At 42.2% G+C, this 26,248-nt stretch overlaps 1 protein-coding gene across 4 annotated transcripts in view; it reads left to right on the top strand.

Moving 5' to 3' along the window:
* The window catches only part of ARHGAP26 (Rho GTPase activating protein 26), a 563,256-nt gene that overhangs the window by 355,901 nt on the left and 181,107 nt on the right, over window positions 1-26,248 (top strand). For all 4 annotated transcript variants that reach the window (XM_088838588.1, XM_088838587.1, XM_088838586.1 and 1 more), the window contains exons 13-14: window positions 15,754-15,819; window positions 20,053-20,127. In XM_088838588.1, coding sequence (XP_088694714.1) covers window positions 15,754-15,819; window positions 20,053-20,127 — 141 coding nt within the window. The remainder of the gene's footprint in view (window positions 1-15,753; window positions 15,820-20,052; window positions 20,128-26,248) is intronic.

Genomic DNA, 26,248 nt, shown 5'->3' with positions numbered 1-26,248 from the left:
TGAGGATAAATCACAACCGTACCTCATAACATTGCTATGAGCATAAAAGCCCAGCACAATATCTGGCCTATTAGTGAATAAATGCCTAATTATTGTAGTTACTATCCTTGTTGTTATCTGGTCATACCAATTACTCTCCCATATGAGGCAGAAAGAAGTCACTGGGTTAGGGGAACCACTTCTGAGTGGAGCAGGGGACGAGAACAAAGGACAGAAGCCAACAGCCCTGCTGCTGGGGGCCGGAGGCCACCTTGTGTTAATTCACTGAACCCTCTGGATCCTCATGACTGCATTTCTCAAAGTGGGGGATGTACACTGCTGGCGAGAGCCCAGGTCGTTTTGTATGGGACCAGACACATGTTTTCATTTGCCTTTTAAATTTATATATTTATTTAATGTGTATTGACTGGGGAGCAGCCACAAGTAAACAAACTTCTCCCTGCCACACTCAGTTTTCTAAATGTTACTGCTTAGCAGAGGGGTCAGGTTTTTCAGGAAAGGAACAGATTTTTGGATTTGTGGTGCTATTTAACTCTGCTCTCGTGGTCTGAAAGCAGCCATAGACAATATGGAAACGAAGTGGGTGACATTATTTACAAAACAGGCAATGGTGAGTTTGGTCCATTAACTACAAGTTTGTTAACTCAGCGTGATACAAAGATAGGTTTTTAAATATTCATCTCTTCAAGATAGCATGGGGTTATGGCAGGCAGCATGGATGTGGTGTGTGGATGGGTACCATTTGCAGAAATGCTTTTCACAGCAAGTGAGTTACAAATGAGCAAACAGGCTTAAAGACGGCAAGGTACCAGAGCTGTGTCTGCCCTATTGCCAAGATCATTTCCCCTACCATTCTTGATGTGAGTGAGATCTTTGCTCTGCCCTGCCATCTGTCATATGTGGCAACCCAGTGGGACTGGAAAGAGTTTCATCATGAACTTCCAATACCTAACCCACCCAGCAGTTTGCCATTGAGGGGCCATTCCTTGTTCCTTCTTAGTGAGCCTCCTCCAGAGCTATCTGTGGCTCCTCACACGTCACATAGGATGCTGGGAGAACCAGTCACACATTTCAGTGACTCAGGCTTCCCAGGTGCAGAGCTGTAACATGACCCATTACTCTCTCACGGACTTTGACAACACAGCCACAGCTGCTTTATATGTTGTTTCTGTTATATACACTCGTTCTCTCAGCTATTATTCAGATTAGACTCCATAATGGTGCTGGATCAAGGCACTTCTTGTTTCATGAGGATAAGATTTAGAATGAGGAGAGAGATGGGAGGGGTGTCATTACCTTTCTCTGTTTGCCCATTGCCCTGCCTCTGGTTTCTGCATTCCCTTCATCTCTCTGCCTAAGCTTCCATTGATCATAAAACAGAAAAAGAGATTGAGTCTTGAAGCTCGCAGGGGAAGAAGGTCTGATGGGACCACATGAGTCACTGTTTTTAAAATATTCTGAAGTCTTCAGCCATCACTAAAAAGCTAGCAGTCTCACGAAAGCAGCGAAGGACAGGAAAGCAGCTTTTCTTTTTTCTTTTGCTTCCGATCACCTTTGGCCTTTTGCTTTGAAAACACCCACAGTTGAGAGGCGGGAGAAGACAGCCGCGAGTAGCCAGGATCCCTGTGGGATCAGAGCCATCCAGCGGCTGCCAGATCTCCACTGGTTGTTGGCTTATGAATAGAACATTTCCCCTCTTAAACCTGAGAAGGATGGACACATTAGTGGGGATGGTGGCCTGGCCTCCTATGTGCTGGCCCACGAGGGAGTCAGCTGAGTACACCTTCCCCTCCAGCTTTCTCTCTACGCCTGCCAGCCAGAGTTGATAGAAGACAGGCATACGTTCCCTTCCCACTGCCCCCAGCCCCTCTTGGCCCTTCTTCTTTCCCTTTTTCCTCCATGGCAGACTTTTGTCACTACTACTTTCTTCTCCTGAGCCACGGTAGGATAAGATGGTCTCATGCTATCTCACTGAAGTGCTCACCCTCTGCAGCCTGCTTTTCCTTACGAGTTGTGAACACGGCACAGCTGGTTGCTGTGGCCTTTGTAGAGTGGCAACAGCCCAGCTTGAGTGCTGGGGGCTAGCAGGAGAGGAAGGAGAAGGAATGGATTGTTTTCTCCGAGATGCTATTCTCTGGGTTCCCAGCCCTTTGGTTTGGTGACACCCCATCCTCCAAGGACATGGCTGACTCTGGTAGTCCTCAGACTTGCCTGTATAGTCAGAAGACTTTTGGCTTGTCCTCAAATCTGTCCTCTCCTCAGCCAGCTTTAGACTGACAGATGCAGCCAGTGCGTGACTTCACTGTGGCCTGATATCCCCTTCCCCTCAGCCATGTGGGCTCCGGACAGACAGCAGGCTGCCTCCTGGCAGGTGCCCACCACCCCTAGGCATCCCAGTTTGGGCTTTAACCAAGGAACAGCGAGCAGGTCCCTGGCAACATCCTTAACTCTTAAAGCCCAGTGCAAGGGGCTGTGAGATAGAGACTGGTTTTCCTCACAGGCACCAAGTGTAGGCTCTTGATCAATGATATCATTAGTGATAAGCATTAGCACATACTGTGTCCCAGGCAATGTGCTTAGTGTCTGACCTACATGATATTATTTGATCTTTGTAAGAACCCTGTGAGGCAGATGGTAGTATTGACCCCATTTACAGATGAGAAAACTGAGGCTTCATTCTAAGTGCAAACTTGTGGTTACTCAAGATCATTCCTTCCCACCCTAATCAGTGTTCAGAGTGTGCACCTCTCATTCAGCATGTGAGATTTAGTGAAAGCCGTCAAGTGGGGGGAGTTTTGAGTAGTGGTTGGGAACGTTGGTTCTGGAGTATTATTGCATATGTGTTTGGAATCCCAGCCTCATGGCTTATTGAATGCGTGACTGTGGGAAATTAATTTCTCCAGAACTCAGTTTCTTTATCTGTAAAATGAGGATAGTCTTATTGTCTACATCATTGGTTTTTTTGAGAGTATCAAATGAGAATAAACTGGAAATTCTTTAATCAGTGGTGCTTGGTATTCTAAGCAGTCATTAAATGTTACACTCTGCTGTTATTATCAATAACATCATCATTAGCTGAAACCAGAAGCTATTTATATAAAGCCTGACACTGGATAGTTTCTTTCAGAGTTCCTCAGAGTGCCTTCACATGCATTGCTTTTTTTGATTTCTACCATGCTTGTTCTTCAAGATGAGAAAAAGGGTCCAAGAGGTGATGTATTCCCACATCATACAATATCATGATGACTCCAGGTGCAAATCTTAGGCCTCAGATTCGGAATGGTATCTCCTTCCCTGCCTTCTACTGCCCTGAAGTTTGTCTGAAAGATAGCTAAACCGTTTCTAGGGCAGATAAGGTAGAGGTCGCGTAGTTAGAGGCAGGGAAGGGATCTAGCTGGCCAGAGGAGGTTGTTTTTCCACTTGAAACACATCCACCTTCAGAAAGCTGGCACTGTCTCTTTTGGTTGAGAAATCAGTGCACAGTCACCCAGGCCTTGAGGTAGAAAGGAACTGAGGCCACTGGACTGTAAGTCATTCTTGGAATGTCCAGAGTCCCAGGTAGGAGACAAATGGTTCTGATTAAGATGGTTCACATTACCAAGGCGTGTGTGAAGCCTCGCTTCTTCACAGCTGTCCTGATTAGGAATTTTAGGGTAGACGAGGAGATTGCAGATGTAAAAGCCCACAAGGAAACAGTCCTTCCCCTCTCCTTCTACCCCGAGCTGGTCTGCAGTTCCCAGCCTGCACTGTGCAGGAACCCACCTGCTGCCACTTTGGCTGCCTCTGTCTGGCTGAGAACTGGAACATCTGAGACTGGCAGGTTTATTCCAAGCCAGGCAGGGTTTTCATCTCTTCCTCTGCTACCTGTTTTACTTGCTTTACTCTCCATCCTTCTCAGGTATTTTTCTTAATGTGCGTGTTCAGAAACCATGAAAAAAGAAGATAGGTTCCTGGGTATGTGGTTGGCTAGGGAAGAAAACTCTGATTGGTGGTATTCATGCATAGAGGTCAGGGGGTGAATGAGATCCGCATCAGTGCTGTCTGTTCTGCGCTTCCCCAGCAGACCCCTGCACTCTGGAAGGTCCCAGGGTTCAGTCAGCTGCTCCCCATTGAGGTTCCTGGAGTGTAGGAACTTCTTTACCTATTGATTTCTTGGTGTCTCTGCTGGTGAAAATGTGGGTTGTATTTGTTGCTTCCTTCAGGAAATCTGTATTGAAGCTACGGTAGTGAACAAGGCAGATAAAGTCCCTGAATGAGAGCAGGGACACTAAACAGTAAGCCAGCAAGCAAAGGGAGGCTTCCAGGTGGAGAGAAGGGCTATGAGGAAGGAAGAACAAAGGGACAGAGAGTTACAGGGAAGGGTGGCTATTTTATATTTTATTAATTTTTTACTGAAGTATAGTTGATTTTACAGTGTTGTGTTAATTACCGTTGTATAGTAGAATGGCTCAGTTATAGAGCAATACACATTCTTTTTCATATTCTTTTCCGTTATGGTTTATCACAGGATATTGAATATAGTTCCCTGTGCTGTACAGCAGGACCTTGTTGTGTATCCATCCTATATGTAACAGTTTGCGTCCACTAACCCCAAACTCCCTGTCCATCCCTCTCTTGATGGGTGGCTGTTTTAGATACCAGGGACAGAGGAGGCCTTCTTGAGGAAATGACATTTAAGGAGAAACCTGAACAAACCTAGGGAGGGTGTCGTGTCAGGAACTGGCAGAGAAACAAGCACGTACAGAGGCCCCTGCAGCGGGGAAGCTGAACTAGCCATGTTCACGGAGTATCAGGAAGGACCCTTGTGACTGGATTGGCAGAGACCAAAGGGAGAGGGTTCAGGTAGACTGAACCATGTGAGGCTGTGGTCAGGAGGTAGGATTGCGTTCTAAGTGTCATGAGAAGTCCCTGGCAGGTTGTGATCAGGCAAGTGACATGAGCCAATGTATATTTTTAAAACATGACTCCGATCGCCGGCAGAGAATACACTGTAGGGGGCAAAAGGAGAAACAGTTGAGAGGCTATGGGAACAGTCCAGGCAAAAGATGATGGTAGCTTGGACCAAAGTATTAGTAACAGAGATGATGAGAAGTAGCTGGATTCTTAAGTTTTGCTGATGGGACTGGCTAACGGATTGGATGTGGGATGTGAGAGATGGCAAGGACTCAAGGATAACTATTGAAATAGGACAGCTTGCTGATAGAATGTGGTACCTTCCCATCTTGTCCTTTCAGCCAGGTTGAAGGTGGTGCCTGGGCTGGTACAGATTAGGACAGTAGCTCCCAAATATGTTGTTTGTCACCTTCATTATTTTGTAACATGTATATACCCCCTGTAATACTATTTATGTACTATTTTTTTAAATCAATTCACTCTTCTTAAACTACATTTATTTTCAAAATGCATCATACTTTGTGAGATAAAACAATAAATTTCTAGTACTTATTAAAGTAAGTGTGTAACAATTGCAAGTATTTATTTGTGAACTACTTGGAATCATTTCATATACCCCGATGGCATAAACCAGCATTATACTTTGAGGTACACAGCATTGGTGAATCTTTATTATTGGATGAGGAATGTGGAATAGATATCACCCATTAACTAATAGTCAATAATCATTTGTAGTGGTCTTTAGGGATAATAATTTTGGTCACTTGGTGTACAGTGTACAGTGTTATCTATCCTACATGTGATTCTCATACCTGCTGAGGCATATCCTTTGGGAGGCACCCAAAATCTGCATTGAGCAATCATGCCCCTGAGTCTGTCCCCTAGGTTTGGGAGCTACTTCTGGAGTAGAAAGGGCAGAATCCAGAAAATAGGACTCCAGCCCTGGTTGTTCTCTGACTAACTGTGTGAACTTCAGTAGAGGAATAGAGAATAGAAGAGAATGATCTCTGGAGCCAGACCAAGTTAGAATCCTGGTTCCACCACTCAGTTCAGTTCAGTTCAGTTCAGTCGCTCAGTCATGTCCGACTCTCCGCGACCCCATGAATCACAGCATGCCAGGCCTCCCTGTCCATCACCAACTCCCGGAGTTCACTCAAACTCATGTCCACAGAGTCGGTGATGCCATCCAGCCATCTCATTCTCCGTCGTCCCCTTCTCCTCCCGCCCCCAACCTTTCCCAGCATCAGAGTCTTTTCCAGTGAGTCAACTCGTCGCATGAGGTGGCCAAAGTATTGCAGTTTCCACCACTCATGAACACCATAATCCTACAGAAGTTCCTTAACCTTGTTTGATCCAAGGTTTCCTGCCTGCAAAGCAGGGCTGGTGATAATGATAATGGTGATGATATGGTGCAATTAGTGCCTACTCCAGAGCAACACTATGTGCAAAGTGTTACTACTGCCATCGTCATTGTGGGTACCACTTAACATCGTGAGCCTGGCTTTTCTCATCATAAAAACTTAACAGATATATTGGAAAAGTCAATATATTTATTAATTTATTACTATTAATTTATTCTAGAAATAGTATTGTATTATCCTTCATTATACTTACTAGTGTGGAGACACAGCAAGATGTTTTTAGTAAGAATAGTAGCAATATGTACCCCCATGAGAATACAGTAAGGTTAACATGCACTTGGGTGTGAAGAGTATTTCATCAACTGGAAAGTTTGATTCAAGTATTACAATGTAGTTCAGTTCAGTTCCGTTCAGTTGCTCAGTCGTGTCTGTCTCTTTGCGACCCCATGAACCACAACACGCCAGGCCTCCCTGTCCATCACCAACTCCTGGAGTCCACCCAAACCCACGTCCGTCGAGTCGGTTGATGCCATCCAGCCATCTCATCCTCTGTCGCCCCCTTCTCCTCCTGCCCTCAATCTTTCCCAGCATCAGGGTCTTTTCAAATGAGTCAGCTCTTCGTATCAGGTGGCTAAAGGATTAGAGTTTCAGCTTCAACATCAGTCCTTCCAATGAACACCCAGGACTGATCTCCTTTAGGATGGACTGGTTGGATCTCCTTGTAGTCCAAGGGACTCTCAAGAGTCTTCTCCAACACCACAGTTCAAAAGCATCAGTTCTTCGGCTCAGCTTTCTTTATAGTCCAACTCTCACATCCATACATGACCACTGGAAAAACCATAGCCTTGACTAGACAGACCTTTGTTGACAAGGTAATGTCTCTGCTTTTTAATATGCTGTCTAGGTTGGTCATAACTTTCTTTCCAAGGAGTAAGTGTCTTTTAATTTTAATTTATGGCTGCAATAATTTTAATTCATGGCTGCAATCACCATCTACAGTGATTTTGGAGCCCAGAAAAATAAAGTCAACCACTGTGTCCACTGTTTCCCCTTCCATTTGCCATGAAGTGATGGGACCAGGTGCCATGATCTTAATTTTCTGAATGTTGAGCTTTAAGCCAACTTTTTCACTCTCCTCTTTCACTTTCATCAAGGGGCTCTTTGGTTCTTCTTTACTTTTTGCCCTAAGGGTTGTATCATCTGCATATCTGAGGTTATTGATATTTCTCCCGGCAATCTTATGATTCCAGCTTGTGCTTCTTCCAGCCCAGCGTTTCTCATGATGTACTCTGCATATAAGTTAAATAGGCAGGGTGACAATATACAGCCTTGATGTACTCCTTTTCCTATTTGGAACCAGTCTGTTGTTCCATGTCCAGTTCTAACTGTTGGTTCCTGACCTGCATACAGGTGGTCAGGTGGTCTGGTATTCCCATCTCTTTCAGAATAGTTACTATATCCTAATAATCATAGTACTGGTAATGACCATTTACTGAATACTAGCTCAGTCTCCGGAGAAGGCAATGGCAAGCCACTCCAGTACTCTTGCCTGAAAAATCCCATGGATGGAGGAGCCTGGTAGGCTGCAGTCCATGGGGTCGCTAGGGGTCGGACACGACTGAGCGACTTCACTTTCACTTTTCACTTTCACACATTGGAGAAGGAAATGGCAACCCACTCCAGTGTTCTTGCTTGGAGAATCCCAGGGACAGGGGAGCCTGGTGGACTTCCATCTATGGGGTCACACAGAGTCGGACACGACTGAAGTGACTCAGCAGCAGCAGCAGCTCAGTCTCAGTTGCTGTGCATTTCATTTGACCTTTGTAGCATTAAAGTGAGTTACCATACCACACAGGTGAGGAAGGTGAAGCTTCTTGCCTAAGAGCACAATGGCCAGAGGTGGCAGAGACAGCAGTCTAAGCCAGGTCTGTCTGGCCTTAAAATTCATTGTTCTCTTTCCAGTACATACAGCTTCTGTCGGTGTTGCTTCATTAATACTAAAGTTCATTCACATTCCCTGAGTACCTACCAGCCGGGGAACAGAATAGAGGGCAGTTGGCAGTGAAGTGAAATGGGTCACAGGTTTGGGGAGCTGATCTGGGATTAAAACTGGCTGGGTAATTGCCCAAGTAGAGAACTCACACCTTTCCTGGACCCCACTGGAAGCTTCACAGCCAGGAAGCCCTGGCAACTCTGGGGTTTCACATGCTGAGGAAAAGGATGTGAGCCCCTCTGAGTGTGTGAGCCAACTGGAAATCTCTTCTCCAGATGGGATTTTGTATTCAATTCAGTGTGGGTGTTTTTCTTCATGGCTTTTAATGGTGCTAAAATTGATTAAATTCAGAAGGAGCGAGGCAGACCAGCCTTTAAAGAGCAAATGACATAGGGAAAGTGAGTAAGTTTCTGTGGTGAGAACGTGCCCCAGGAACTGTCCATAAAGTGGTGGGCTGGTCTCAGCAACTCCAGCCAACTTCCTGTATCCATCAGCATTAGAAACACAGCAGGGACTTCCTTTACCTCAGTTCTCTTGTTTTTATTTCCAGAAAATTCCATTTCTCCCATAGAAAAGAAAAAAAAAAAACTTGAAAGGTATTTTTTTTTAATCAAAGAAAAGTTGAATAAAGAAAAAATCTGTCATACATCAGCTTTAGGAAACTGTTAATTCCATCTAATTCACATTGAGCCTAATTCTGGTAAGTCAGTTCCCCTCCTTTCAAGAAGAGGTCTGAAGTCTGTTAGAATTCCTGGGAGGCATGTTTGGGGTAACTTTGGGACATATCTCAAAGTGTCACTTTTTTTTTTTTTTCAGAGTATATGTCTATCAGTCAGCCTATGCTGTGAAAAGATCCCTTCTAGTCAGAACTGGTGATTTGGCCACTTCTTCCCTAGTTTCTGGGTGCTTTGAATACTAAGGATTTGGAGATGGGTAGAGCAGAGGATGAGATGGCTCAATGGCATCACCGACTCGATGCACATAGGTTTGAGTGAACTCTGGGAGTGGGTAATGGACAGGGAGGCCTGGTGTGCTGCGATTCATGGGGTCGCAAAAAGTCAGACACAACTGAGCGACTGAAATGAACTGAACTGAACTGAACTGACCACATAGTCAGTGATTTTTATAAGAGGGACTTTTGGACCTGAAGAGTGAGTGGCACAAAATTCTGGAGGTGAATGCTCTTGTTTTCTAGAGCTTTCTCTACCCTCAGGCCTGTCTGACTCTCTTTTTTTTTTTAATGGTTTTATTTATTTTATTTATTTATTTTTATTTTTGGCTGTACTGTGTCTTCATTGCTTTTCTCGGACTTTCTCCAGTTGCAGTGAGTGGGGCCTGCTTCTTCATTGTGGTTTGCAGGCTCCTCATTATGGTGGCTTCTCTTGTAGAGCACAGCCTCTAGAGTGAGGGCTCAGTGGTTGTGGTACACAGGCTTAGTTGCTCCAAAGCATGTGGGATCTTCCCGGACCAGGACTTGAACCCGTGTCTCCTGCATTGGCAGGTGTATTCCTATCTACTTCCACCAGGGAAGTCCTGTCTGACTGTTTAGATGGTCTAGTTAGTATGTGCAAGCAAAGGATTTCTATTAATAAAAGTGTCCAGGAAACCTAAACTTGGTTTTGTCTCCTCTGTTCTATGTCTTGGCTTGCATAGTTTTTGTTTTTCCCTTCTCTGGGACTGATTCTTAAGGCTGTACTGCTTGGTAATACCTGTTTGTGTTGATACAGGAAGGAAGGAAGTGGTTAGATTAAGCCATTCATTTCTTTATTTAACCTTTTATCCTCACAAAAGATGGAAAAGCAGAGGACCAGAAGCTTAGATAACCTATCTGCTTTCATACGGTTTACATCAGTTGAAGTTTGAAAGGTCACTTTGACTCTACCACACTGTCCCTCTGCAGCTCTTCCGACCATTCAGTCACCACTTTACAGATCCATGTATCCAGAATGAAAAATTACACCAAATGAAAAGTTACATGCTTCTACTTCATTTCCAGCATTATAGTGGACAGTGGATGACAGAGATTTAGTAGTAATAACAATAAATAAGTTATATATGGACCATTGACTTTATGAATGCATATCCAGCTTGGTAGACTGACATCTTTTGCAGGATTGTACAAATAAATGTAGGCTTGTACTCATGCTGCATACTCTGATGGAGAGGTTAAGGAAGGCATCAACCTAGGTGGAGGGGTCAGAGAAGCTTTTTTACAGGAGATGATACTTGAAGGGGAAGACCTGAGAATTTGGAGTCACATGGGCCAAAGGGCTCCCAGGGGTGAAACAGCTTGTGCAAAGGCTGAGGAGAAAGTGTGGTTAATTGGATACTCTGAGAGGAAGCCAGTGTGGTTGGGGTGCTGAGACCTGGGGGAAGGCCATGAGACGAAGCTGGAGCCAGACCATGCAGGGCTGTGTGGGCCATGTTAGGGGACAGGGTTATGCTTCTAAGAGCAGTGGGGTGCCATTGAATGATTTTAGGCAGAGAGGTGATGTGGTCTGGTTTTGTCAAGGTCATGGGGGCTGCAGGGTTGAGGGCAGATTGGAGGGAGCCAGAGGAGGTGTGAGCCAAGGAGACCAGTTCGGAGGGCCTTGCAGCTGTCCTGGTAACAGATGAGGGGTCCAGGACCAGGGTGGTGTGGTGAAGGCAGAGAGAACTAGATAAAATTGAGATGCGTTAGGCGGTAAAACTGAGGTGAATAATTTGGATGTGGGAGATAATAAAGAAGGGAAATGCTAAGGGTTAAGTTCATGATTTTATTGTAGTTTTCACTCTTTACCATGCTGCTGTTGCTTTTTTTTTTTTTTTAAAGGCCAAGGAAAGCTTCATATGAGGTAACATGAGGTACCAGAAGCTGCAGAACAAGGCATTGAAGGTTATGCTAAAGTCCAGGTGTATACCTGACCCACCAGCCTCCTTCTTTTAAACAATTTGACTGATCCTTAAAGTATATTGCTGTTTTAAGCCTATTGCAGTAAAGCAGTCAGTTCCTGGATCTAACCTGTTTCCCTCTTCTCAGAGTTCATACCCTGGGCATGGTAAGCAGAGACCAAATAGTCTGCTAGACATCCTCCTCCCACTTTAGCCCTAAGAATCTCCAGGTTGACTGACAGTCAAATTGCCTATCCCATGTCCTTCTGTTCCCCATAAAACTTCAAGAAAATAGCTTTGTGTGACCTTGGCCCTTAACTTCCTCTAAAAACAGACAAATAATGCTTCAGAATTTGACATGACAGTTAAGAGGATGACCCTTTTTTAACTTGGCAGGTCAGCCTGGGTGTTTGTGTGAGCTCTGTGAATATTCATTATCTGACAACTGTTTGGCCTGCCCTTTGCGTAAACCTGGGCAGAGCTGAACTCATGGCTGAAAGAGGAAGGTAAGCCAGTCCAGGCCTTAGCTGCCAGACGGTGAGCGTCTGGCCCAGGAGGTATTGGCCCTGCAACAACTTATTGCCAGTCAAATTAAGGGAATAATGCAAGCCTAGTAGATATTTAATGAGAGATTATTTCTGGAGATTATAAGGATACAGCAATTGCAAATAAATCCCTGACCTTTTCTGAGCCTGGGCTCAGTAAAAGAGCTGAATCACCTGCTTGAAGGGATTAAGGACAGCCGCTTCCATCTGGCGGGCTGCTCAGACTTTTTCTGTTATTAGCAAACTCTGCTCAGTGGTGATGGTGTTCTAAACCTAATAGTGGGAACTGGATTTTCCAAATAGGAGATCTCAATTAACTTAGATTATGTATCTGCTGGACAGTGATCAGGACTAATGATCTGATTATGGATTCACTGTAGTCCCTGTCACAACAGTGGTACTCAGTACATGTTAAATAGGAAAGAAATTGTTCATCGTCAGTAACCTAATCATGATGTCAGCAGGAAACTCAGACTGGTGAGAATAGAATTCAGACCTGTGTATTTGTCTGTGTGTGTGTGTGTGCACGCGCACACCAGAGATAGATAAAGGGAAGTGCCAGGGTAGGGGGTGGTGTAATGATTCATACCAGTTACAGTTTAGAGATTTACAACAGTGATAGTTAAAGTGTTTTTCATGAGTTCCTTATTAGGACTGTTGTTTGATATTAATTCCATTTATTAATACAGTTTTATTTATGAAACTGTAGTAGTTATCATCAGTATGCAGCTTGAACACATTAGAGGCTTATAGTGTTACCTTGAACTCTTAGCATTTGACTTGGCAATATATGAATTTGTTATATGCATTTGAACTTAGACAAATAATAAATACTAATATTGTTACATGTGTAATGCCTTTTTATGTAACATCTGTGTAAGATTTATTTCATGAAAAAGGTTTTGCTGGTATAAAATGGAGAACTTCTAATTTTGGAAAAACCAAAGAAGGAACATTTACTCAGAGATTTTGGGTGGGAGGCATTTTTCTTTGCCATTTTCCGAAAGACATAAGTGTAATTACTGTGGGTTAGTGGAATTTAGTTTTTTCTGAATATACTTGGGGGATAGCATTGTCTTCTTTTCCGTTAGCTATTACCTACTTAGAGAAGGAGCCAACTTCCCACAGTTCCATGAGAAAAGGTCAAGTGCTGATTTGTCTCTGCAGGGTTATATCTAGCTCTGTCCATATTTCTTCCAGTAGTTGGGCTAGTGGCTTTATGAACATGTATCTTCTGGCCACTGGGGTCATCACTGTCAGCTGCCAAGTTTATTTCTAATTTTAACCATGTTCACAGGGTAAGGAAGCAAAGTAGTCTTTGTCCGGAACAGAAGTTTGTTGATGCCTAGAACATGACCATGTTCACAAAATTTCCAAATTCGGAATCCATCTCAGCAACTCCCCAGAGAGCATTGTCCACAACTTCCGTTCTTTTTCTCCCAAACTTCCTTAACTGTCATCCCCGTGCAAGAATCCTCCTAACCACCTCTCAAAAGAAGAACCAAAAAGGCTTCAACTGACTATTGAATCATTTTATGGACATTTAGGAAACATCCTTAAATATAGAAAATAATTTCCCCTCTGACAAATACTTGCCAGTAGGCTCTATTCTGACTACTGTATAAAGAAATGAACATTCTCCCCTACACATGAAAAGGTGCCCAGCACTACTAGTCATTAGGGAAATGCAAGTAAAAACCACAGTGAGATACCATTTCATATCCAGAATGGCAGTAATTTAAAAGACAATAACAAATGTTGGTAAGGACCTGGAGAAATTGGAACTTTCATGTGTCACTGGTGGGAATGTAAAGTGGTCCAGCACTTTTAGAAAGCAGTTTGGCATTTCTTCAAAAAGTTAAGCAAAGAGTTACCATATAACCTAGCACTTCTAACCTTGGGCACATAATGAACAGAAATGAAAATTATGTTCACACAAAGATTTGTACAACGCTGTGTTCCTAGTAGCATTATTCATAGTAGCCCAAAAGCAGAAATGGTACCTGATGAATGGATAAGTGAAATGTGGTATATCCAGGCAATGAAGTGTATTTAGTCTTAAAATGGAGTAAAGTGTTTTGATGCTGCATTGTAGAGAAATCTGGAAAGCACTATACTAAGTGAAAGAACCTAGGTACAAAAGACCACAATATTATATGATTGCTTATACATGAAATGTCCAGAATAGGCAAATCTATAGAAACAAAAGATAGATTTCTAGTTTCTAGGAGCTGAGGGAGGAGAGAAATAGAGTTACTCTTAATGTGTATAAGGTTTTTCATGGGAGTATTGAAAATGCTATGTGGAGAATGGTGATTGATTCATGACTTTGAAATACATGAGAAATTAATGAATTGTAAGTTTTAAATGAGTGAACACTACAGTATGTGAATTATATCTTAGTGAGTTACCATTTTTAGAAAATCTTGCTTTGATTCCAGTAGATATTTAAACTATGTATTATAGTTTGTCATAAAATTTGAGAAAACTCAATGGTATGAGTTGAGCTTCATTTGGAAGAATGATCCTTTTCTGAGTCAGAAAGCTATATATAACACAATTTGCAGAGTAAACTCTCGGTTCATACTAGAAGAAACAAGGGATTGAATTAGTAGATTCTTTGTAGCCTTAAGAGAATAAGAACAATGATTTGTTTAGCAAGTGCTCTCCCGGAAGAAAAACATCATTTCCCCCCTTTTCTGGCACTTTATTTACTATCCTAGAGATAGTAAGTATGTTTAACAATGAGTACCACGAAGTGATATGTACACATGTAAGAGCTAAAGCTGGTTCTCTTTGGGAAGAGAAGTTTGGGGAAATGACCGTTCCTTTTTGGTTTGATTTGGGGAATTTTCAGTGATTTTTAAAGGATTTTTTTTTTCTTCATTAGACCTATATTCAACCATATACATTAAGAATTGGAGAAATTCCATTTGGATGAGATCCAAGATGAGTTCAAATTCTGTTCAGTTCTTGTATTTTACAAGTGTATTTCTTGCCCTGGGATGACAACAAATCATTTTATAAATATTCATTTTCCTTCTTCCTACCATTCCCTTCTCCACTCAGAACACTGGTTTGTAGAACATCTTGTCCTGATATCCTAAGGAGGTCAAAGATTCTTAAAGATTACCACGCACATCTTATCATTGGGTAATCAGAGCACGGGGATGAATTTTGTTGGGTTTTCAGCCCTGTTGCCACGTTAGCAGTTGGTTCTGTGCTGTGGAAAAGTTGGTGCTGCTTGTCATTTATTTTCTGAGTGACAAGAGGGGGTTTTGGAGCAGATGGAGACCCTGTTACCACCTGCTGGTTGACCGCATAGAGGCTGGGTCTTCCATGTTAGTGCTTTTCCCTCCTTGGCTATTTTAATTCCCTCTCTGGTCACTTTTCCTTTTTCCCCCTTTTTCTAGTCATCTGAGCAGAATTTTATTCTTCCCTTTAACTCAGAGTCACTTTTTAAAAAAATTTTTTTTATTTTTCAGAGTCACTTTTAAGGCAGTTAAGGTTGTACTGGCTCAGGAGTGAGTCTCCCACGTATTAGCTCTGCAGCTTTGGTCAAGATAGTTAGCTTTGCCAAATCTATTTCTTCTTGTGTAATTTGGGGCTCATGATAGTACCAACCTAGAGGACTTGCTGGGATTAAACACGGTGAGCTCTGTGAAGCACTTACCTGACATTTATTGATCATTTAATTTATGCCTTTTGAAGGAGACCAGCACACAGTTAGTCCTAAAGCTCCTGACAATATCAAAACAAGTTAAAGCTTGTCTGGTTACTCCTTCAGCAAAGTACTCATTACTCTGTGCTGCGTTTCTTCTGCTGTTAATAGACGATAACCTTGCAGAGAGTTGCCATGAGAATTAAATGAGATAATATGTGCAAAGCACTTTGAACTGTACCTGGCATATGGTAAGCGCTCCGTGAATGCTAGCAGTTTCAAATCTTGAATCATTCCTGTACTTTCAGTGGGAAAAAAAGAATCCTTGGCAACACCATGGGACTGAGTCATGCTGGGTTGGTCAAGCCCTGTTCTGGGGTTGGTATGTGTGCGACCAGCAACTTGACTGCCTTCTTCTTCCTCTTTCAGCTGCGCAGTTGGACAGCATTGGCTTCAGCATCATCAGGAAATGCATCCATGCTGTGGAAACCAGAGGTAAAATAGTTCAGCAGATGGCATTGTTCTCAGCCAAGGTCACACATCTGGTGAGGTGGCAGACCTGCTACCTGCTGTTTCCCAATCTCTAGTGACTCATTAACTCCCCAAATGCCACTGGCAGTGTGTTTCCACAGCTTGTGTTGTTCTGAAGCACAAGGGCTCTCAGCTGATTTGATTCATTTGGTGTCATCAACCTTTTCAGCTAATCAGAAGACTGTTTTAAATGCATACCTATCAAATACATAGAATTATAAGGAATCTAGTTACTTATGTGTGTTAGTCACTCAGTCATGTCTGACTCTTTGTGGACCTATGGACTGTAGCCCACCAGGCTCCTCTGTCCAGTGAATTCTCCAGGCAAGAATACCGGAGTGGCTAGCCATTCCCTTCTCCAGTGGATCTTCCAAACCCAGGGATCAAACCCAGGTCTCCTGCATTGCAGGTAGATTCTTTACCATCTGAGCCACCAGGGAAGCTACTGAAGTTATTGAAATTCAGTTAAAATACTAAAAAACATGGCTGTGATATAATAATATATGTGATTCTTTCTTTACACATCAGGTTCCCGCAGTGGGTCTGATAGCTAGCATAATTCAGAAATAGTGATAGTTCAAGATGTTAGTGACAATTGTAACATGTTAGGAAAATATCTTTGGTTTCCAACCAAGTTGCATGTACTGCTAAAGCTGTGATTTGTTGCTTATATTGTAAAGGCAGGAAATGTTTCATTTCAGTTACAGGTTAGTGGAAATAAAGTTGCGATTGTTTTCCTAAGTTGATAGACACCCTGAATTCTCTAGTTGGCCTCTTGGGGTTGTAGACCCCAGATTAGGAATCCTGCCCAGGGCACTATCTATCTAAGTAAGGAGAAATGGTCAGGCCCCTGGTTTCCTGCAGTGGTGCTGAAGTCCCACGGTGACCTTTCCTGAGTCCACAGGGGCAGCACTCTGAGGTCAGAGAAGCTGGTTTGTCAGTCATCTCTGTCCCAGAGGAGACAGCCACAGAGGAGATTCCTCAATTCTGGCAGTGTCAAGCTTTGAGTATGTTGTCTGTTATATTCCCGAGGAAAGCTGATCGTTGTCTTTCCACCGGATTTGATTTGAACCATTGTCAAGCATGGGTATCTTATTGATTTTCCAACCTCTCAACCCTCCAGCCCTTTTGTCTGAGGAAGTTCTGTCTTCTAAAACAGGATCCATAACTCTTACAAGTTTAGAAGTACAAGCATTTTATTAAAGGCTTTGAAGCATTGAGTAGAGAGGAAGAAAAAAAACACAAAAACTAACCATATAAACCTCTACTCCTGTGCATCTAGTCCAAATCTATTCTTTTCAAAGTAATCATTATAATGTGTGCTATTTTTTTTAAAAGTTTGCTTAATTCTGCTATACTTTCCTTTAATAAAGAGTTGCAAAGATGTATAAAACAGCCAGAGAATATAAAATAGAAGAAGGTGTGATTTCTGGGAATTGATCTTAAGGTAATAAGGTCATGGGCCAGGTTGAGCCATAAAGATGTTTATACAGTAGTGTTAAGGTAGGAAACAAAACAAAAAACAGAAATTGGCCAGATGTCTCAAAAATTGATTAAACCAAGAATGTGCTACATCCATGCAGTAAAACACTCTGAATCACTAAAAATGCAGTAGAAATATATTTATTGAAATCTAAGGTTTTCATTAATGTATATTAAGTGAAAAATGCAAGTTATGAACCAGCCTGTACACTCTGAACCAATTCTGGGGATGGCAAGAAGAGGAAAGATCATGCCTGCGGGGGCAACTTGTGTTATGAGTGGCAGTTTCTGCTGTCCCTCACTGTCTTCCGTGGATTTGTCTATTTTCCATAACTGCACTTTCAACACTTTTTAAAATGTGTTACTAAGGTAATTTTTCAATAGGCGTTTTGATTGCTTGTCATTTAAAAGGAATGAGAAATAAGAGGTACAGGGTTCAGTTCAGTTCAGTTGCTCAGTCATGTCTGACTCTTTGTGACCCCATGTACTACAGCACACCAGGATTAACAAGGGTAAAAGTATAAAAATGGAGCCAAAAGTGAGCTCCCTTCCCCTCCATGATGAAGTTCAAGTTCCTGCAGAGGTGGGCCAGCCTCTTTGTCTCTCAGTCTTCAACCGCCAAAACTGAGAGCCACATCTCCTAATCATTTAAACTCATTCATAGTCTGTGTGATGAATGCAAACCCACAGCTCAAGAGGGTGACTTTTTCTGATGTAAAACCAGAAAATATGTGCAGTGATTAGTAGAGGAAGAAGAGGGTCACCAATTGGTTTGATCTTTTAGCCTCCATCTCCTCATCCCCACCCCCTCTAAAATGAGAATGAATGTGATATATTTTAACATCTAAAGAAGTCTAACACAAAGAGGAAACAAGGACAGTGTGAGTTAAGTGCCATTTTCTCATAAATGCTTGGGAGGAAGTGGGTTATCTCCCTACTGCGGTGCATGTATGTACACACCACCACCATTGGTGGTGATCAGAGGTGAGTGAACAGACCTCTCCTACATTCTGAGGTTCGTCAGTCATCCACTAGGAGCTGGAAGTGTGTGAAACTCTAGGAAAGCACAGAGACAAAAAGAGTGGAGACATTGCAGAAAGGTTAAGCCCTTCAAGCCACCACGTCACTGAATAATGGTTCTGCTACCCAGTAACTTGAGGCCCATCCCTCAGGAGACCCAGGGTTGCCTAGCCCATGAACCATGCAGGATGATGTACATGCTTTTATAGTCCATTTGAGCTGTAAAATCTTACCATTCTAGACTACTTCCTTTTGTTTATTAGTTCCATTTCTATAAAGGCCTTGTTAAAAACACTGCAAAGTCAGCCTTTTCCCAAATTTCTTCCAGGAAATTTTGTTTTGGTCCAAAAGTAGTGGCCCTGATGAATACTCTATTCACTCTGTCCGATATTGTAGACTTACCTAGGTACTGGGGATATAATGGTGAAGAAGATAGACTCACTGTACTTAAAGTTTACGTGGTAATTGTAGGGGGAAAGCAAACAAGAAATTGAATAATAAAGATGATTTCAGATACTGTTGACTACTATAAAGAAAAGAAAACTGGTTAAGGCAGTGGCGAATAGCACTGGTCATGGGATGTTTTTGATCAGAGATTGCATGTAAGCTGAGACCTCAGTGGTGAAAAGATCTGGGAGAAGAATGCTCCAGGTAGAGGGAATCCTGTGCAGAGGTTGTGGTTTGGGGATGTGAGCTTTGCATGTTGGAGTAACAGGAAGGCACACATGGTTGAAGGAGTGTAAAGGTGTTTGATAAAGCAGTCAGAGGTGGGCCTATGCTCAACTGTGTAGGGCCTTATAGGCCATGGTAAATTTTGATTGTGATCCAAATACAGTGGGAAGTCATTGAAAGAGTTTAAGAAAAGAGATGATTTGAACTGACTGACACTTTGAAAAGCTCCTTTTGAGTATTAAGTGGAGGATGGCCATCAGGGGAATAAGAAGCAGCAGGAGACCAGTTAGTTGAGAAGTGTCCAATATAATGGGCTTGGAACCAGCAGGAAAAAAGTCATTTCACCATGTCATTCCACTTGGTCTGAATGTAAGGGATGCAGTGGTGATCTAATCCTTGCAGTTAAATGAACAAAGTACTGAGGCTGGTTAGTTTTGGTTCTTTGTTTCGGTGTTTGAAGGTGAACCCCTTCTGGTCTATTTGCATGTTTCCTTGGGTTCAATAAAGGTGGTTGACTTTTTTCTTTATAAAGAAATTTGCAACACAGATGAATGAATTGTCTAATTTCTCAGCCTTAGCTGATAACATTGTCCAAAATATAAAATGCCCCAGCACCTCAGTATTTGCATTCTGTATGCAAAAATAAAGTGTTTATCCTTGTCTGTAGTGTGAACTTATTTTATCATTTCATTTTTGTCTTTTTAAATGAAAAAACTAGTTAAATATGACATATGTAGAAGTGTATATTTCACATCTTTCAAAACTCTTCAGATGCCACCTTGGTTTTGTGCCCCTGTGATGACTGAACTAACCCGAGGGCTGAAGTGTGCAGCACATCCATGAAATCCTAGACAGCTGTACCAAATCCCACTCCTTCGCTAAGAGCAGACCTGAGTGACAGGGAATTTTAATTAGAGAAGCTTTTAGAAGTCCTGAGAAAATGAAAAAAGTGCATTTGGCTGGGTTGGCCTGACTAGTGTTCTGACGTGCCTCTAATTAAATCTTCACCGTTTCTCTTCTCAGGGATCAACGAGCAAGGGCTCTACCGAATTGTGGGGGTCAATTCCAGAGTGCAGAAGCTGCTGAGCGTCTTGATGGGTGAGTGCAGGGGCTCTGCCAGGCAGTTCCCAAGGGTTGAAGGGGGAGCCTCCTGAGAAGGAATTCGAGTGTCCAAGAGGTATTTCCCAGATATCAACTGTCCTACTCACCAGTGGTCATGGCCTCAGGCATTACTGAAGGAGATACTGAGTGGAACTAGACAAAACAAAAAATGGCAGGTCCAAGGTGGCACACCCTCTCTTTCTGTAGAGCTGGTCCAAGTGGTGCTCCACTGTGCATTTGACTGCCACACCCTACTGTGTCTTTAATAGCTCATGATACTCCCTCTGTCCTCTTTGAAGACCAGCATTTCATGGGGCACACCCATTTTCCCCAAGAAAGCTCATCCTTCTAGCCTGCAGAGAACTTCAGCTCTCATGTTCCCAGTGACTGAGAAGGTATCATCCTGTGACTTCCAGATAAATGTATAGAAGCAGATAAGTCTTCTGATCCTCTTTGCTTCTAGACTTCCACGTAGTTTCTGTCATTTGAGCAGCAGAACCTCCTTTGCAGCTGGCTGGTATAAATATAAAACCACTATCTCTAAATGTGCAGCATTTGAATCAAAAAGCCCTGAGCCAATGAGCCAAATTTGCCTAGGCTGCAGATTTTCTGTATTTTTAGATATGAATGCAGGCAGCCTCGGTGAGTCACATGGCTCTAAATGGCAAACAGATCAGATTTCACAGATTGGTGGCTCTTACTCATCCCCATGGAAGTCCAACCATGCACTGTTAGAGATAGACTTGCTCAGGGTCCACACTCAGTGTTTTGGTCAGGGACACTTCTCTTTGTTAGTATTTGTCGTTTCCTTTTGCCATCCCAGTTTCTGAAAATAATTTTTATATGTAAAGAAAACTCTTCTTTCATATTGATCAGGAAAATTCTCTTTTCTTCTCACTTGTTTTAAGCAAAACTCTAATGTATGATAGTTGCTGTGAGATCTTTTGTTGGAAACTATGATTGTCTGTGAGGTACTCTTGCACTGAGAATCTAAATTTTGGTTCAGATTTGAGATATAGCTAGTGTTTTGTGTTTTTTTAAACTAGACTTTTTATTTTGAGATAATTGTAGATTCACGTGCAGTTACAAGACAAAATAGAGCCATCCTGGGTACTTTAACCCACTTTAATAGTAGATTATAATACATTATCACAACCAAGATATTGATGTGATCGAGATACAGAACAGGTCAGTCACCACAAGCATCCCTTTTATGACTGCCCTCATCTGCCTCACCTCCCTCCTCACCCCCATCCTTAACTCCTGGCAACCACTAATCTGTTCCCTGTTTCTGTGATTGTCGTCATTTCGAAGAAGGTGTTAGTCACTCAGTCGTGTCCAGCTCTTTGCATTCCCAGGGACCGTAGCCTGCCAGGCTTCTCTGGCCATGGGATTCTCCTGGCAGGAATACTGGAGTGGGTAGCCATTCCCTTCTCCAAGGGATCTTCCAGACCCAGGCCTCCCGCATTGCCGAAAGATTCTTTACTGGCTGAGCCACCAGGGAAGCCCCCAAAATAAGAATGAAGGTGTCATTTCAAGGATTTTAATAAATGGAATCATATACTGTTTGACCTTTGGGATTGGCTTTTTTTCAGTCAGCAAAATTCCTTTGAGATTTATTCAAGTTGTCTTGTGTATCAAGAGTTCTTTTCTTTTGCTGAGTAATATTCCATGGTGTAGATGCACCTGAGTTTGTTTAGCCAATCATCCAATGAAGGATGACTGGATTGTTTCTACTCTGGGGGTGATTAAAACAGCTGTAAACACTGTACAGGTTTTTGTACAGTGTATAAAATTACAAAGTAGTGAAGATTAACTTGTTTCTGTAGGATAAATGCCTAAGAATGCAGTTGCTGGATTGTACAGTAATATGGTTAATTTTTGAAAAGTTCTAATGTAAGAAAGAATGAATAGTCTAACAGGTATCTATCCTTAGTCTTTTATTTCCAATCAGAGCTACATACATTTGTGGGGTGTCTGCTGTCTGAAAGAGATGGTCAGGTGCTAGAGGTGAAACTTTATAGAGTCATTCTTGTTCACAGAGTATCCAGTTAGGGGGCAGTTATGCTTGCATGTAAAAGTCGTTATGTAAGATATGATGCTGGTGTCCAGTGGGAGCTGGGTCTGAAGGTCTGAGTATTGGAGGGAGAACAGAAGTATAATTCAGATTCAGGAAATGTTATGAACCAAGAGTGTTTATTTCATTATTATTATTTTAATATCTGAAAATACTTAAGACTGAGACAGGAGAATTAAAGCTGGAAGTCTGAGATAGCCCCTTTGATTGAGGAACTCGAATATTGTTCTGAGGAGTTCAGGGTTTTTTTTTTCTGTAGGAAGTAAGGTGCTATTAAATTTTCAAAGTAGTGGAGTTGTTTGTGTGAGTACTCTTTTTACACAAAAGTGTCAAGAAGACAATTCAGAATAGGCATTTATTTGCTCACATTACTGGTGAGTCCAAGATGGAAGAAGCATGGCATGGTCTGGTGGCTCCACATTTGTCGCAGCCTTTCCCATTTCTTTTTTCTGGTGTCTCATTGTCTGTGAGCCCTTGTCTTCCTATATTCTGTGCTGTATTCTCTGCAGGAATGTTCACAGATAAACCAGCCTCAATGGTCCTTGGAACTTGCATCAGTGAGTGGAGAGTATCTTTCTTGATCTTTTTGACAGAAGGTCCCAAGGATGGACTTTGATCCATATGGGGCCATCCAGGTGACTCATTTCACAGTGTTTAGGCCAGTTGCATGACCTACAGCAGATAGATCCCAATGGCCTGGATCCTTTGCTTGTCTCTGATCCCACACCACCTCTGGGAGGTTGGTGGGTGTGCAGGGGTGGGGTGGGAAAGGGGTTGGTCCATAGAATCCTGGGAACTGAGCAGGATTATTAATAGAATGATGGGGGAGTGCCTTCTGGAATAATGCTTCTGGGTGATTTTTTTTTTTTTTTAATATATGGTCAACATGTAACTTGATCAGATGCTAGTTTTAGGCAAATAATGCTGGCAGCAATGTGGAGCATGCACGTGATCTTGGAAACACATGGAGGAATAAGACAGTTGGGATAGATTAGGCAGAGCATACACGATCAACTGCTGAACCAGAGAGCTGCTCTGAGGTCAGGAAGAAAGGACAGCCTCAGAAGGACTGGAGAAAGAGAATCAACAGGACCTTGTAACCAACTAAATACAGGGGAGTCAAAGGGACAGAGAAATTTCAGAGGCAGCAGATGATTGTGTAAGATGACACTAATGAAAAGAAATACGACATTTTTAGACGGGGTTGCTAATTTAAAAGAGGACCAACCATCTTAGCTCACGTGTGCTAAGCAAAGAGTGGTATGAAAAGATCTTGTTTTTATCACTTCTCTTAGTGACCTTTGAACAAGATATTTGTCCTGCTCGCTTCATCAGTTTTCCTAGGGACAGACAAAATAATCATGAACATCTGAGAAATGTCATGAGAAACTAATAACCAACAGCTGAAAGTCACAAGGCCAGCTGTCTCTGCCAGGAGGACATTACAGATAGACTGGATTCCAGACTGAGGTTCAACCAGAGCTGAGAGGTGGCCACAGTGCAAGATCTAATCAAAAGTGTTGAGAAGGATATCTGGGATTCTCACTGTCAATTAAGTTGAACAGTTTGGCTCTTGGATCTGAGGGATCACCCATCAGGCCAGAGAAATTCCAGACCTGATGGCAGAGCCGTGTCTCCCTTCATGTTGATCAGTTCTTCATACTTGTACTAGACTAGGTTAACCAAGAGTGTAGAAAATACGACTCTTACACTCCAAAACCTCTCCCTGACACGGCTGGGCTGAGCATGAACCATTCAGTCACTATTCCTTCATTCTGTATTCACTGGATGCTGTATTATGTACCAGGTACTAAGATGTGGATTATTGGTCAGAGTCTCTCAAAGTGGAAGGGTGCATTTTTATTATTGAAAATGAGAGTTAGAATTAAGCAAAACCAGAAGCTTCCTTTGATTGCTTCAAGTTGGGGGACGTTAGGTGGGAGGAAGAATAGAAGAGCCAGACTTTGAAAACATTATACTTTACAGAATCGAATTTCTCGAGAATGCTTGCCGGAATTTCTCATAGCATATGCTATGTGGCCTTCTGCTAGTGTCATCCCAAGAGCTGCCCTTGATCTATGTCTTTGAAGAGTGTCAAGAGGAAGAAGATTTACAGCTTCTTAGAAATAGAGTGGCTTCCATGTGTGTACTGTTTGGTTTTTTTCTCCCCCTGAATGTTAAGTGAAGGTAAATCTTTCTAAAGTTAGATTTAAAAAATATAGATAGCTCTGTCTGTGCATGTTCGGTATATATCTGTCTCTTCATGTACAGTTTTCCGTTCCGTTCCGTCGCTCAGTCGTGTCCGACTCTTTGCGACCCCGTGGACTGTAGCCTACCAGGCTTCTCCGTCCATTGGATTCTCCAGGCAAGAATACTGGAGTGGGTTACCATTTCCTTCTCCAGGGGATCTTCCCGACCCAGGGATCGAACCTGGATCTCCTGGATTGGAGGCAGACGCTTTAACCTCTCGGAGAAGGCAATGGCAAGCCACTCCAGTACTATTGCCTAGAAAATCCCATGGATGGAGGAGCCTGGTAGGCTGCAGTCCGTGGGGTCGCTAAGGGTCGGACACGACTGAGCGACTTCACTTTCACTTTCCACTTTAACACATTGGAGAAGGAAATGGCAACCCACTCCAGTGTTCTTGCCTGGAGAATCCCAGGGACGGGGGAGCCTGGTGGGCTTCCGTCTATGGGGTCACACAGAGTCGGACACGACTGAAGTGACTTAATAGCAGCAGCAGCAGCAGCAGCTTTAACCTCTGAGCCAAATACCTTTTTTTCTGATGAAAAGTCATAGTAGGAAAGAAGAAAATAAAAGTCTTTCAGACTATAGATAATCTTTATTGAGTATTTTATCATATTACTGTCGCCTCTTAAATGTAGGTTTCCGTCATATAACAAAAAATGCTTAGAGATCACGTGGTGCATATATACTGCTTTTTAGCAGTCTTTCACATAACAGTATAGTGTCTGTTTTCTGTTACATTCTCCTAAAGTGTAGTGGGGTTTTTTTGGTCCTGTATTGTATAGATGTATTATAACGTTTTAATTAGCCTCCTCTTCTCAGATCTGTAGATTACTTTCAGTTCTTCCTGATTTTAGAAGGTGTTCAGGTGAACATCCCCACAGAAGCAGGATAGCATAGGTTATGAGCGTGCCTTTTGGATTTGAGCAGGTTATAATTAAACTGCTTGTCCATTTGACTTTACACTAATTATTTAAGCCCATCTAGTCTTCTGTCTCATTATCTGTAATAATAGCCTCTGCCTCTGTAATAAAGAGAGGATTAAAGAAAAGATGCATGTGGGTTGCTGATTCCAAAGCCTCTACATGTTAGTCAATAAATGTTAGCTGTTGTTATTTTAAATTTTATATGTATATTTAATTATTTCCTTAGAGTTTAAGATGTTGAATTTCTGGGTCAAGGTATGTGCATGTTTTTAAGGCATTTAATTGATACTCCCAAACCTGCTGTCAGCGTATCGTTTACCACACACCATTCTCTGTTACTTTTTTGCATATAAATTATAAGTGTTTTTAACAATATTCTGGGTGAGATTGGCCATTTTTTTCTAGGTTTCTTGCTGATATTTATTCTTTCGTGAATTGTCTATTTGTGTTGTCAGCCAATTTTCTGTTGATGTAGTCATCTTTTGATTTTAAGACATTCTTATATGTAGAAGCTATGTTACCAATATTTTCTTTCAGATTATAATTTATTTTGAACTTTATATGGGTACTTTTGTTTTTGTTTTGTCTTATGAATGTTTATAATATTTTTATGAAGTCCTAGTCTTTTTCATAGATGGATCATGCCTAAAAAACCTTCTCCATTCTAGGACTGCAAAAACTTTGTTTTCCATAAAATCTGTCTGGAATATATCCATGAAAAATGAAAACTAACCCTCCTTTTCCTCAAATACTTACCCAATTGACAAACTACCATATGAGGAGGAAATTTTTCCCTTTCTGTTATTTTATTTTTTAAAGATGCTTTTTTTGATGTGAACTTTGTTTGAAGTCTTTATTACATTTGTTA

Source organism: Moschus berezovskii, chromosome 8 (genome assembly GCF_049115385.1).
Source record: "Moschus berezovskii isolate FMDL1 chromosome 8, NW_MosBer_1.0, whole genome shotgun sequence".
Classification (NCBI taxonomy): domain Eukaryota; kingdom Metazoa; phylum Chordata; class Mammalia; order Artiodactyla; family Moschidae; genus Moschus; species Moschus berezovskii.
The sequence above is the reverse complement of the archived record's forward strand: the minus strand, read 5'-3'. Positions and strand labels throughout refer to the sequence as shown.